Consider the following 13,547-nt stretch of genomic DNA (forward strand, 5'->3'; position numbering starts at 1 on the left):
ATTTGTTTTAAATCTACTACTTAGTACAAAATATTTTATAGACCTCTGTCAAATCTCCCCCGAGCACAGGGCTGGCTCAACCTATGGACCAGGTAAGGCCCTGGATGATAAAGGGTACTAAAATCCCAGTCCGGTCTACCTTCAAACTTCTAGAGGAACAGATGCTAGACTGGGATTTTGGCACCCTTTATCATCAATGCTCTGAGCCAGTACCTCACCTTGTTCAGCAGGAGGGGGAAGCTTGAGAGAGAGGGTTTCAATGTATCCTCAACAATGACACCTAGATCCTTTTCCTGGGCAGTGACTCCTAACATAGAACCCAGCATCATGAAGCTGTAGTTCGTGCTCCTCTTTCCCACATGCATCACTTTGCACTTTCTCACATTAAAAGTCATCTGCCATTTTGAAGCCCAGTCTTGCAAGGTTCTCATGTAATTTTTCACACACCTCTTGCAATTTAACAACTTTCTGTCATCAGCAAATTTAATTCTCTCTCTAATTATTCCCATCTTTAGATCATTGATAAACACAGTATGTTAAAAAAAAACCAAAACACAACCAGCGATCCTAGCATAGACCCCTGTGGAACCCCACTATTTACCCTTTTCCATTGAGAATATTGACCATTTAAACCTACTCTGTGTTTTCTGTCTTTTAACCAGTTCTTAATCCATTGCCTCCTATCCTAATTTCCTCAGGTGTCTTTCATGAGGTATTTTGTCAAATGCCTTTTGAAAATCCAAATACACAATATTAACTGGCTCACCTCCATCCACATATTTATTCACCCCTTCAAAGAAATGTAGTAGATTGGTGACTCGGATTTTCAAGATTTCCACAATGAATATGCACGAGATTGATTTGTATGTACTACTTCCATTATATGCAAATTGATCTCATGCATGTTGATTGTGGAAATCTGGAAAACTCAACTGGGTTATGACTCTTGAGGACTGTGGTTATCCACCCCTGCCCTAGACATAGAAGTGAGTAGTATAGAGCTTACTTTATGCCGTGCAGATGCTTGATCTGGATATTGAAGGATGGGTTACTTTTGGCCATGTAGATCTATGATCTAAAAGTTGAGGGCTAGGATCTAAAAGTTTGAGGGCTAGGCCATATAAGCCCTTGATGTGGACTTCAGAAGATAGGGAGTAGGGAGAGCTTATCATCAGGGCTGCTTTAGCTACTGTAGGTTAATGCTAAGATGAACTAAGGAATCTGCTTAACCCTTTATTTGGCATTGTTGCTCAGAAGCAACAGGTGTTTCTATGGCTCTTATGGGAGATCTGCATCTCCATATGCCTGTTACTTGGCACCGTTGCTCTTGTTCAACATCAAGTTACGTAAATCAGCCGTTTTCACCATCTGCCAATTAAAGGATTCAGTTTCAGCATTCCTAGTGAGTTAAGACAAATTGCATTCGTTAAAATAATTTATACTAACTTCAGATTGTGCTGCATACGCCTTTGAGCACTATATAAGTGATAAGTAGTAGTAGAGGAGGCTGTGTTGACAAGTTTAAAGTTTTTATTAAGATTTGATTTGATTACTTGTCTTGTACTAAGCGAAATACAATTGATAAAAAAGCATAATAAGAGTAAAGGACTAATCCAAAATACGGTATTAATCAGCTTTTGAGATCCCATAGGTTCCTTCTTTGAATCAAACTCTCATAATGAATAGCATTGGATGAGGTGTTTATCTGGGTGATAATAATTAATCTAATCTGTTTTGTAACATGAATAGACAAATAAATATTCAAATAAGAGCAATGTCCTTTCTTTAAGAGCTTAGAGTCTAAGGGCTAGATTCACTAAACTCACTGGTCCGGATCGTTGTTGGGTGATTCATGGCTGAGTTCTGCCAGGCGACTGATTCACTAAAGAGTTCTCATTTGCATGTGCAGATCAGATCGGACGCACGCCCCATGGATCGCTGCAGAGCGATCGCGACGCACGTGCAGACCATCCTGGTTGGCTGTAGATGCGAACCGTGCATGCACTTGTTCTCCCCACAAGAGAGGTCAAAACAAAGGGGGAGGAATGGCATAGGTACAGAGCAGCTCCCGAAAGGAATCATTTAAATATGTGCAGGCAGAATGGAACAGAACACGTTTTGCAGCCAAAACAGAACTCACTTTAAACCTACGGGTTAAAACTATGAGCTCATATTTTTGCACAATATGTAAAAAGGGGGGAGTATGCATATGTACAGTTTTTTATCTTTTTTTGTTGATGGTTGTTTTCAGGGCGGCAGAGAGCAGGGAGATTTCAGGGCGGCAGAGAGCAGGAGAGCAGGAGAGCAGTCGCTTCATTTTAGATTGGCAAACCCAATCGGTGTTCCTTCTGTTTAGTGAATCAGGGGCTTCCTACTTATGCATGGCATAGAAACATAGAAACATAGAAAGATGACGGCAGAAAAGGGCTATAGCCCACCAAGTCTGCCCACTCTACTGACCCTCCCTATCAAGACTGAGTGTCTTATTAGGCCTCTGTAAGGATCCCACGTAGATGTCCCATTTATTCTTAAAGTCAAGCACGCTGTTGGCTTTGGCCACCTGCTCCGGAAGCTTATTCCAGTGCTCCACCACTCTTTCCGTGAAGAAATACTTCCTAATGTCACCCCTAAATTTCCCTCCTCTGAGTTTGAGCGGATGCCCTCTTGTGGCCGAGGGTCCCCTGAGTAGGAAGATGTCATCTTCTACATCGACACGACCTGTGATGTATTTAAACGTTTCAATCATGTCTCCCCTCTCCCTGCGTTCCTCCAGAGTGTAGAGTTGCAGTTTGTTCAGTCTCTCTTCGTACGAGAGACCCTTGAGCCCCGAGATATTCCTAGTGGCCATCCGCTGAACCGACTCGACTCTGAGCATATCTTTACGGTAATGTGGCATCCAGAACTGCACACAGTACTCCAGGTGAGGTCTCACCATGGTTCTATACAGTGGCATTATGACCTCAGGTTTCCTGCTTACGAAACTTCTATTGATACATCCCATCATTTGTCTCGCCTTGGATGATGCTTTTTCTACCTGGTTTGCAACCTTCATGTCTGCACTGATGATCACTCCCAAGTCTCGCTCTACTGTCGTCCTAGCCAACGTTTCTCCATTTAAGGTGTAGGTTTTGCACGGATTCCTGCTACCGAGGTGCATGACCTTACATTTCTTGGCGTTGAAGCCCAGCTGCCATGTTGCGGACCAGCTCTCCAAAGTAAGCAGGTCCTGTGTCATACAATCCTGCAAATTATTTTCCCTTACTATATTGCATATTTTGGCGTCATCGGCGAATAATGTTACTTTACCCTGAAACCCTCGTGTCAAGTCCCTTATGAATATGTTAAAAAGGAGTGGACCCAGGACTGAGCCCTGCGGGACTCCGCTGGTCATTTCTGATGTTTCAGAGAAGGTGCCGTTGACCACCACCCTTTGAAGTCTACCACTCAGCCAATCTTTGACCCAAGTAGTTAGTGTCTCACCTATCCCCATTGATTTCATCTTACTTAAAAGCCTGCGGTGTGGGACAAAAGCTTTACTAAAATCCAAGTACACTATGTCCAGAGACTCCCCGGAGTCCAGCTTCATAGTTACCCAATCAAAGAAGCTGATGAGATTCGATTGGCACGACCTGCCCCTAGTGAATCCATGTTGTTTGGAATCCCTCAGATTCCCCTCCTCCAAGATCATGTCTAACTTGCGTTTAATTAGTGTTTCCATGAGTTTACACACTATCGATGTGAGACTCACTGGTCTGTAATTCGCAGCCTCTGCTCTGCAACCCTTTTTGTGCAGAGGAATGACGTTAGCTGTTTTCCAGTCCAGTGGGACTCTCCCCGTCCTTAGGGAAAGATTGAAGAGCATGGCTAATGGCTCTGCCAGGACTCCGCACAGCTCTCTGAGCACTCTTGGGTGCACTTTGTCTGGTCCCATGGCTTTGCTCACCTTGAGTCTTGCCAGTTCGCTGTAAACATCAGCTGGTGTGAACTCAAAGTTCTGAAATGGGTCTTCCACGCTTGGTTTTGCTGCCAGCTGAGGTCCGTGTCCAGGTGCCTCGCAGGTAAAGACTGAGCAGAAGTATTCATTCAGTAGATTGGCTTTGTCGGAGTCCGCTTCTGCATAATTCCCATCCGGGGTTCTAAGGCGTACTATTCCGCTGGTGTTCTTTTTCCTATCGTTAATATACCTGAAGAAGGATTTGTCCCCTTTTTTAATGCTCTTTGCTAGGTTTTCTTCCACTTGTAGTTTGGCCTACCTAACTGCTGCTTTGACCGCTGCAGACCTGGTCCTGTATTGACTGTTAGCTTCTCCTTTCCCCGTATGTTTGTATGAAAGAAATGCTCTTTTTTTTTCCTTGATGAGGTGCGAGATTTCATCCGTGAACCATTGAGGTTTCTTGTTTCTTTGTTGTTTGTTTACCGATTTTATGTAACGGACAGTTGCCTCCTGTAGGGTCAGTTTCAGGTTTGACCACATAGCTTCCGCATTATCAGTTTCCTCCTGATCCTGTAGCGTTTGCTGGACGAAATCTCCCATGCGTGCAAAGTCCGTGCCCCGGAATTTGAGTACCCTCGTTTTTGTTTGTGATTTAGGGAAACCTTTCCTAAGGTTGAACCATACCATGTTATGGTCACTGGAGGCTAGCATTTCTCCCACCGAGACCTCTGAGATGCTTTCCCCGTTAGTAAGAACCAGGTCTAGGATGGCCTGGGCTCTAGTGGGCTCGTGTACCATTTGTTTAAGCCGTACTCCCTTCATGGATGTTAATATCCTCTTGCTCCCACAAGTTGTTGCTGAGAGAGTATTCCAGTCTACATCAGGCATGTGCAGATCGGATCGGAGATTGATTGCACAGCTGCTTAATGAATTGGGTCAGGGAACAATCGGGTCGGGGAAATGATTACAAAACCATCGGTACACGATCGGTAAGTTATGTGAATGTAGCCCCTAGTCAGAGCTTCTCAAACCTGTCCTGGGAGACCACCAGCATGTCTAGGTTTTTAGGCTATCACTGAAGAATATGCCTGGGAGAGATGTGCATAATGAAGGAGACTGTTTTATGCATGTGCATTAGGGATATCCTGAAAGCCAGACTGGATGGTGGTCTCTGAGGACAGATTTGAGAACCACTGGTCTAAGTTATATCCAGGTACATTACGTTGGAGCAAAGGCGTGGCCTAATGGTTAGAGCAGGAGACTGAAAACCAGGGAAGCACAGTTCAACTCTCACTGTGGTTTCTGGTGATCTCAGGCAAGTCACTTATCCCTTCATTGTCTAGGTCCAGACTTAGATTGTATGCCCTTCAGGGACAAAGAAGATACCAACTGTACCTGAATGTAACTGAACTACAGGTAGCAACAGAACCAAGAGGAAAAAAAGGGGGTCCAACCTTGTCTGCAGTGAAAAAACCAACCAGGAACAAACAAACCAAAACTGCAGATATGTACAACGATGTAGGAAAAATTTATTGTGACAACCAAAATATATTTAAAAACCTTTTTACCAAACAAGGGACCTGACACGGTCCATGTTTCGGACAACCTTCATCAGGGGTCCATGGTAGAAAAGGGAAAAAACATATGTCACAAAAAATGTTGAAAAATACAGTAAAAACAAACAGATGATGTGTCACGCCGAGAGTCACTAAATATCGTAAAAATCTCGCTATTTGTTTTTACTGTATTTTTCAACATTTTTTGTGACATATGTTTTTTCCCTTTTCTACCATGGACCCCTGATGAAGGTTGTCCAAAACACGGACCGTGTCGGGTCCCTTGTTTGGTAAAAAGGTTTTAAAATATATTTTGGTTGTCATAATAAATTTTGCCTACATCGTTATACATAACTGAACTACAGGTGAAATAGTTATGAGCTAAATCCTGAACCTTTTCTCTTTCCTCTCCCCTAGTATGTTCCACCGTTATTTTCTCAATTATACTCATACTTTGCTGCCATCCCTTCTTGAGCCTCAGATGTAAAATCTGGCTTTGCATGTTTCCCAATCCAGCAGTTTCAGTCAGTATAACATTTTGGCAGGCATTCGTACTTTTAGTCAACCCCTCTTTGACAAAGTTCAAGTTTAAAAGGAATGTTAAGCAGCAGGATTTCTTAAAGCATTAAGTAAATGAGGCTATTTGCTGCTCGTAAGCCTGTGGATCGTCCTGTTCAGTCCTTAAAGAGCAACAAATCTACTCACGTAGAGTAGTCATGCCTGACAATGAAGGCTTGGTATATATTATGCTCCTTTAAAATTGTTTAATAGAAATTTGCTCTGTGCTATAAACAAATAGTTACTTAGGGCCTCTTCTATTAAACTGCGCTAAAAACTGCTAGCACAGTTTAATAGAAGAGGGGGGTTAGTTTAGGTCAGAGATGTGAAGAAGCACTTCTGCTTAATAGCCACCAGGAGGAGCCTGTGAGCAGCAGTCCTGATATAGGGAAAATTCATTCAAAGGCTTTTAGCCAGCAGTATTCAGGGACCTGATTCCTTTTTCATTTAAACACAGACCACATACAGATTACTGATGTTTAATGTTTTTCATGCTCGTATTTATGGAGTTGCGAACTGCGATAATATACTTTAACTCCGACCATCACATTTCACTGAGGAAAAGCATGCGATTTTCTATTAACCTTAGAGAGAATTGAAAATACATTTATCAAATATTTTCCTTATAAATATATAGTGTGGAGTTTATAAAAAGTACATATTATAGGGAAAGTGCAAGTGTTGTACTAGTTACTGATTAATTAATTGCCTAGGTGTATGTAAGAAAAATGAAATTACGCAAATACAGTTGTGTGGAGTTGGATTTCACATGGTGCCTGCAACCAGAGACGTGATGGAGAGTCTCTCCAAGAATTGAGAGTGGGAGGTCCTAAGCCCCAGTTTCTATGTACCTTCAGAATTTGGGACCTTTAGCACATGTATGTGAGTGGGTTAGGTGCTACTGATTCGGTTTTGAGTCCCAGTGACTTGATGAATTACATCTCCAAAAAGAAGCCGGTTTTGTGCTAGCTCAACAAGGACCTCCAGTGGCATCCCTATGTACCTATGCCTAAATCCAACCCTGCACTTATACACTGAACCTGTGGCAGTCAGAGCCAGTGCAAGGGTACAGGGTGACCTATTGAAATCCTCATCCTTGCTACTAGTAATGGCTTACATAAGAATAGCCTTACTGGGTCAGACCAATGGTCCATCTAGCCCTGTATCCTGTTTCTATAGTGACCAATCCAGATCCAAAGTGCCTGGCAAAACCCCAAATAGTAGCAACATTCATACTACCGATCCCAGGGCAAGCAGTGGTTTCTCCTATGTCTGTCTCAATAGCAGACTATGGACTTTTCCTCCAGGAACCTGCCCAAACCTTTGTTAAAACCAGCTATATTAACTGCTGCTACCACATCCTCTGGCAATGCATTCCAGAGCTTAATTATTTTCTGAGTGAAAAAATATTTCCCTGTAACTTCATAGGGTATCCCCTAATTTTTGTAATTTTGGTTGCCGTTTTATACCACTCAGGATTTTGTAGACTTCAATCATATCACCCCTCAGTCATCTCTATTCCAAGCTGAAGAGTCCTAATCTCGTTAGTCTTTCCTCATATGTGTGAAGTTCCACCCCCTTTATCATCTTGGTTGCTCTTCTTTGAACCTTTTCTAATTCCGCTATTTCCTTTTCTGAGATAAGGTGACCAAAACTGAACACAATACTCAAGGTGAGGTCACATCGTGGAGCAATATAAAGGCATTATAACATCCTTAGTCTTATTTACCATTCCTTTTCTAATAGTTCCTAGCATCTTGTTTGCTTTTTTAGCTACTGCTGCACATTGGGCAGAAAGTTTCAGCATATTATCTATGATGCCACCTAGATATTTTTCTTTGGGCGCTGACCTCTAAGGTGGACCTTAGGGCTCCTTTTACTAAGCTGCGCTAGCAGTTTTAGTGCGCGATTAGCATGCAGTACAATGCCACACCCGCTGGATGCTAACGCCTCCATATTCCGCTTAGCAAGGGGGTTAGCGCGCGCTAAAAACACTACCGCAGCTTAGTAAAAGGAGCCTCTAGTATTTGGTAACTATGATTTGGGTACTTATATGTTTAAACTCTGATATTCATCACATATCTGCCTATGTTAAGTAGCAATATATTCAATGCTAGGACTTGGATATGACCTGTTATTTAATATCCAGAAAAAATGGAACTAGTGGCTAAAAAAATGCTCCTCATTACTGGCTGTTGTTTTTTTGGGGTTTTTTTAAATATTGCCTTTGAAAATTTTTCAGTGAAAGAATATCTTTATAATCTCCCCCTTTTCATGCTTTTCCCTTACCCTGGTTCACACCTTTTTCCTGACTGTGCATGGTGTATCTCAGCACGCTTTATGTCTATTTAGATATAAGGTCCTCAAGCTTGTAATAATAGCATCACACAGCCTGAAATCAACAGGGAAGGAGAGGAATTGCCACAAATATATTCAGAGAATTGAACATGTACCTGCAATGAGCTATATCACTTTCTGGAAGCACCGCAGGAAGCCAGGAGCAGACAGTATCAGAAGCTCATAATTGAAGAATAAATGCAAATTACAATTTCTGAAAGCACAATCTCATATGGGTGACATCTTTATGGCCTAGGGATTCAGCATGGGGCTATTGTGGTGGCCAAGCGTATTACCAGGGGCGGCCAATTGAGATGACAGCCTCAGGCAACACTCTTGAGGGAGCGGCATCTTTAGGCTCTCTCTGCCGCTCCCCTTCCAAGCATCTAATGCTTTCAGTTGTCTCCCCCAATTGGCATTTTCCCCATTCCCTCACCCCATCTACCTTTAATTTGTAGCAAAAAATTCCGGGTAGTAGCAGTCATTCATAGAACTACCCTGCGTGCCAGCGGTCCCTAATCATCTCTCCACTGCAGCCCACCCTCTGACAAACTTCCTGTTTCCACTGGGGTGGGCCATAGTGGGTCTCATGCTCTGATTGTAGTTGTGAAGAGGAACCTCCCGGAGTGTGGTGCCATCTTATCTTTTGCCTCAGGCAGCAATTGCCTTGAGTCACCCCTGCATATTACATTTAAATGCCACTCATGTTCATTGTCACTTATTAAACAACTTATTACCTGTATTGTTGTATAGAAGGTGAGTTAAGGCTTTGGGGTTTTGGGTTTTTTTTTCATTTTGTTTTCATGGTACCCTTTTTAAGCTGGCAAGAAAAACCTCCCTCCATTATTTGAAAACACCATAATCTTTCTCTGCTTTTAGGCCACGGCAAAACATTTTGGCACATGAGGTATGATTTCTGTTTGGTGACCTCCCCTCTTATTTATACTGTATAATATTTACCTAAGAGACCAATATGGGGAGAGGAGGGAGAAGATTCTGGAGTCTTCACATTGCTCAATGGTGACACCTAGTGATCAGAGTCAAGATTTCTGGCTGCTGATCAGATCTGGATTGAAGATGTAGAAACATAGAAACATAGAAACATGATGGCAGATAAAGGCCATATTGCACATCCAGTCTGCCCATCTGCAGTAACCATTATCTCTTCGTCTTTCTAAGAGATCCCACGTAACTATCCCAGGCTTTCCCAGCACCCTTTCTGTAAAAAGTATTTCCTTAGATTACTCCGGAGCTTATCACCTCTTAACTTCATCCTATGTCCTCTCATTCCAGAGCTTCCTTTCAATTGAAAAATACTCGACTCATGTGCATTTACATTACCGGTACATAGGAATTTAAGCTTCTCATAATTAGCCAGGCAGATTTGGCAAAGCCATTGGGTGTAGGTAACAAGGAATGGATCTTATCTTCAGGCTACTGCTGTGTGCTTGTGATCTGGTCTGGCTACTATCAGAGAGGGTACTGGGCTCAGTGGATCTTGGTCTGTCTCAGTATAGCACAACTTATTAAGATGGGTAGTTGCGAATGTGGTCGTCAGGAGTCAACTTTGACTTGAAGCCACATCTGGAGTTGTGAATCCAGCTTCTGGACAAAAGCTTTATCTACCAAAAATCACTTCGAAAATTGCCTTCGAAACTGTGCATCTCCAGAGGCAGATCCTCGCTACCTGCCACTTCTGGAACTGCATTAACATATCATGTGATCCTCCACTCTGTTTTCTTCCTAGTAAGTTGATAGCACCTGTGCCTGTGCAGCTGAATATTATCCAGACCAAATAATGAGGGAACATAAGACATATGTGTTTCTGTATTTGTATTTTTCTGCTGAAGATTTTCCATGCCGGTTTTTGTATTGTAGGTGTTATTGTGCTGACGTTTGCCATTAACAAATGGCATATGAATGCAATCACCAAGAAGGACCAATTCATTATAGCATATGGAGGGTTGCGTGGGGCTATATGTTTCTCCTTGGTGTTTCTGCTTCCTAATTTTTCCAGAAAGAGGCTCTTCAATGCAGCATCAACGGTTCTTATACTTTTCACAGTGTTCGTCCTGGTAGGTATTAGTATTGTGTACCGCGCAAACATAATTAAGCTAATGTACCACTTGGAGGGAAGGCAGCCTTGTGACCTTGAGCAAGTCACTTAACCCTCCTTTGCCCACTATGGACAGTGAAATATATCCTGTACCTAAATGTAAAGGTGTGAGCTTAATGCTTAAAATAAAATACTGTATATGTAAAATTTCCAGGTGATCTAACATAGCAACACACCCCCTGTCTTGGGATGAGGAAAGGATTATTCTTTAGTTCTAGTGAACTTCATGTACGAAAGTGCAGAATTTGTAATCTCTTATAGTACAATGTGAGCCTTCAGTGCTGGTGATCCAAATATGTGCTGTGAATCCTAGGAAGTCCACACTGTTGGCAATACAGCTAGATTGACACTTAAATCTCACTATTGCTCAATAAATACTCATGTCATAAATGATCATTCACAATGCCTTCACTAAATATTATTTGGTTTTATAAGAAGCTGGATTTTCAGAAATGCTTCTGACTGGTATTATTGCACCATTCGGGACTGCAGAAACAATTATCATCATTCCACTTTATCCATATCCACTGGTATATTTTTCAATTTAATTTGTGAATTTATACATTTTTTAATTTCAAAATAAAACCAGCTTATCTGGCCTGTTGTTCTCTGATATGTTGGCTGGGAACTGAATCTGACATGTTTTGCTTACTGGCTTGTTTCAAGGATGTCCCCTATACAATGTTCCACCCGGAAACATTTCTTGAAAATCCAGCTTCTCATAAAACCAAATGATATTTGGTAAATGCATTATGAATGATCATTTATGACATGGGTATTTATTGAGCAATAGCTGGTAGAGAAATGGAATGGGGACTTGTATGCCACCTTTTTGGTGGCTTTGGCAATTTCAAAGTTGATATTCAAAGCAGTAGGCACTAGAGGATTGAGCGACGTGCCCATGGTCACAAGGAGCAGCACTGGGATTTGATCTCACAATGTCTGAGTGCAGAGGCAGCAGCTCTACCAGTAAGCCACACCTTCCCAATAATGAATTCTGGGAAGACAGGAATAGGGTAGTGGGTTTCAAACCTATCCTGAGGATACCACCAGCCAGTTGGCTTTTTGGTTCATCCCCCCTCCCCCTCCCCTTATTAAGCCACTGGCGGGAAGCACATGTTTATGCTTACCGCCCCTTAGAAAAAGGGCCCCTTTGTCATGTGCTAGCAGTAAATGAGCTTGTTGGTAAAATTTTACATTGCTGCAATACATGAACTTTTGCAAACAAAACTATATGCAAAAATGTAAAATCTGCAAACAATTATACAAAGTCTATTACGCATGCTAAAATGAAAACTTTTTTATTCTTTCACAAATATTGAGCACTATTTGCCATTTTAGTGGGTGAATAGACTTTGCAAAATTTTGCTTCCTGTAGGACATCAGTCTCAGTGTCAGATAAAGCCAGGATTCTTCTGTCCCATTTCACTCAAGGTTCTAATATAGTTTTACAGTGTATGTATGGGTTAACCATCACTGTCACTATTAGTTTCCAAATGCTCATAACTTGGCGGATTTCCAAAATTTTTTATTTCTAATTATTTTCAGAGTAATTTTACACTCTCCTTAATCTAGCCCTTAGCACAATTGAACGCAGAGCTCAGAAAAAGCCGTTTTGAAGTGCCATCTGGTGGTAGAAAAGCTATATATGCATGCTTTCAGATTGTTAAAAGACATTTTTTTCTTGTTATGAGTGAAACAATACAACTACTGTGATAATTCATTTAAATAGAGAAATAAAGGCCAGTAAACTAGCTGCAGGTAACATGTCTTTGATGGATTCACTTCATATACTTGTGGTAAGTTTTCCACAAATATCCTGCCACTTGGGCCAGAAAGGAAACAAGATCCTGATTCCATTACTTCCTGGTGCAGTGAAATAGATGCATGGCCTGTTCTAAAATAAGAGAAACAGCATATCCCTGTGAATCAGGAGACCCACCAGGAATCTGAGAAGCGGCAAGGGATTCATGCAGATGTGACATGGTTTAGCACCATGTGTCCCCCTGGGTCAGGCAATGGGATTTGACATCTCTGTGTACCAAAGATTAATTTTTGATATGTTTCTGGCAGGCTGAATGGCGTGCAATGGAGAGAGCAGCACTTAGACACAGGTTGACAGTTTTAAGATGCAAATGAGGGTCAGGAATTGAAAAGCCCAGGTCGCTTGGCAGGTCTGTTCATGCAGAGACTCAGTGTGGCTTTGATAGAAAAGGTTATTGTGCAGCGGCGCTTCCATTCTGTGGAAACTAAATAAAAGAATTTCCAGGGCTTAGGAAAAGGCTTTTGTGCAATCTAACAACGCAAAAGCTGATGTAATCTCCAAGTGAACGGATGACAGAGGTAAAAAAAAAAAATAAAAATCTGTGTGTGTGTGTCAAAAGAATGACCCTTTGACCTTGGTTAATTCAATAAAAACTCAGTCACTGATGAATGGGGGACTGGTTTGATTAAAACCCTGAACCAGGATACCTCTGACATCATTTGGTTACTGTTGATTGGAGTGACAATAGATACATGTTTTTTGGTTTGTTTGTTTTTCTCATTTACTGGATATAGAACTTAATCTTCACAGTCATCAAATATGAAATAGGAGGCAAATTCATACTTGTCCAATTCAAAAAGTCATCTTTGTGCAAATGTATCACCAGCCTTTAAGTATCCAGAGATAAAATTCAACAGCATATAGTATCTCCAACAAGAAATCCATGATCTTTTCTACTAAAAAGCTACTTGTGGGTTCAAGTTGAATCAGGGGCTCATTTCACCCATATTCTTTCTAGCTTCTGGGGAGGTGAACAGCATTAAATGCTGAAGCATGGTTGATTAACAACCCTCATAGAAAAAGATATGTTCACAAGCCTTTCAGCAAAGATGTAAAAAATGAAAAATAATAAAGAAGAAGAACAACAAAAAGATATTCAGGGAACACATACTGGCAGTGGTATCTTTGTGGATTAGGTGTCAGGTCAAAACCGCAGAAGACAAAGGCGCGCGCGGACAACTGAGTGCAGTGCGTAGGTGCGCGCCGAAGAAAATAACTGTT

The 13,547-nt window shown here is 41.7% G+C and overlaps 1 protein-coding gene across 1 annotated transcript in view; it reads left to right on the top strand.

Moving 5' to 3' along the window:
• The window catches only part of LOC117360296 (sodium/hydrogen exchanger 2-like), a 116,081-nt gene that overhangs the window by 23,006 nt on the left and 79,528 nt on the right, over positions 1 to 13,547 (top strand). The window contains exon 5 of the mRNA XM_033943987.1: positions 10,264 to 10,460. Within this exon, the coding sequence (XP_033799878.1) occupies positions 10,264 to 10,460 (197 nt within the window). The remainder of the gene's footprint in view (positions 1 to 10,263; positions 10,461 to 13,547) is intronic.

Source organism: Geotrypetes seraphini, chromosome 5 (genome assembly GCF_902459505.1).
Source record: "Geotrypetes seraphini chromosome 5, aGeoSer1.1, whole genome shotgun sequence".
In the NCBI taxonomy this organism is placed as follows: Eukaryota; Metazoa; Chordata; class Amphibia; order Gymnophiona; family Dermophiidae; genus Geotrypetes; species Geotrypetes seraphini.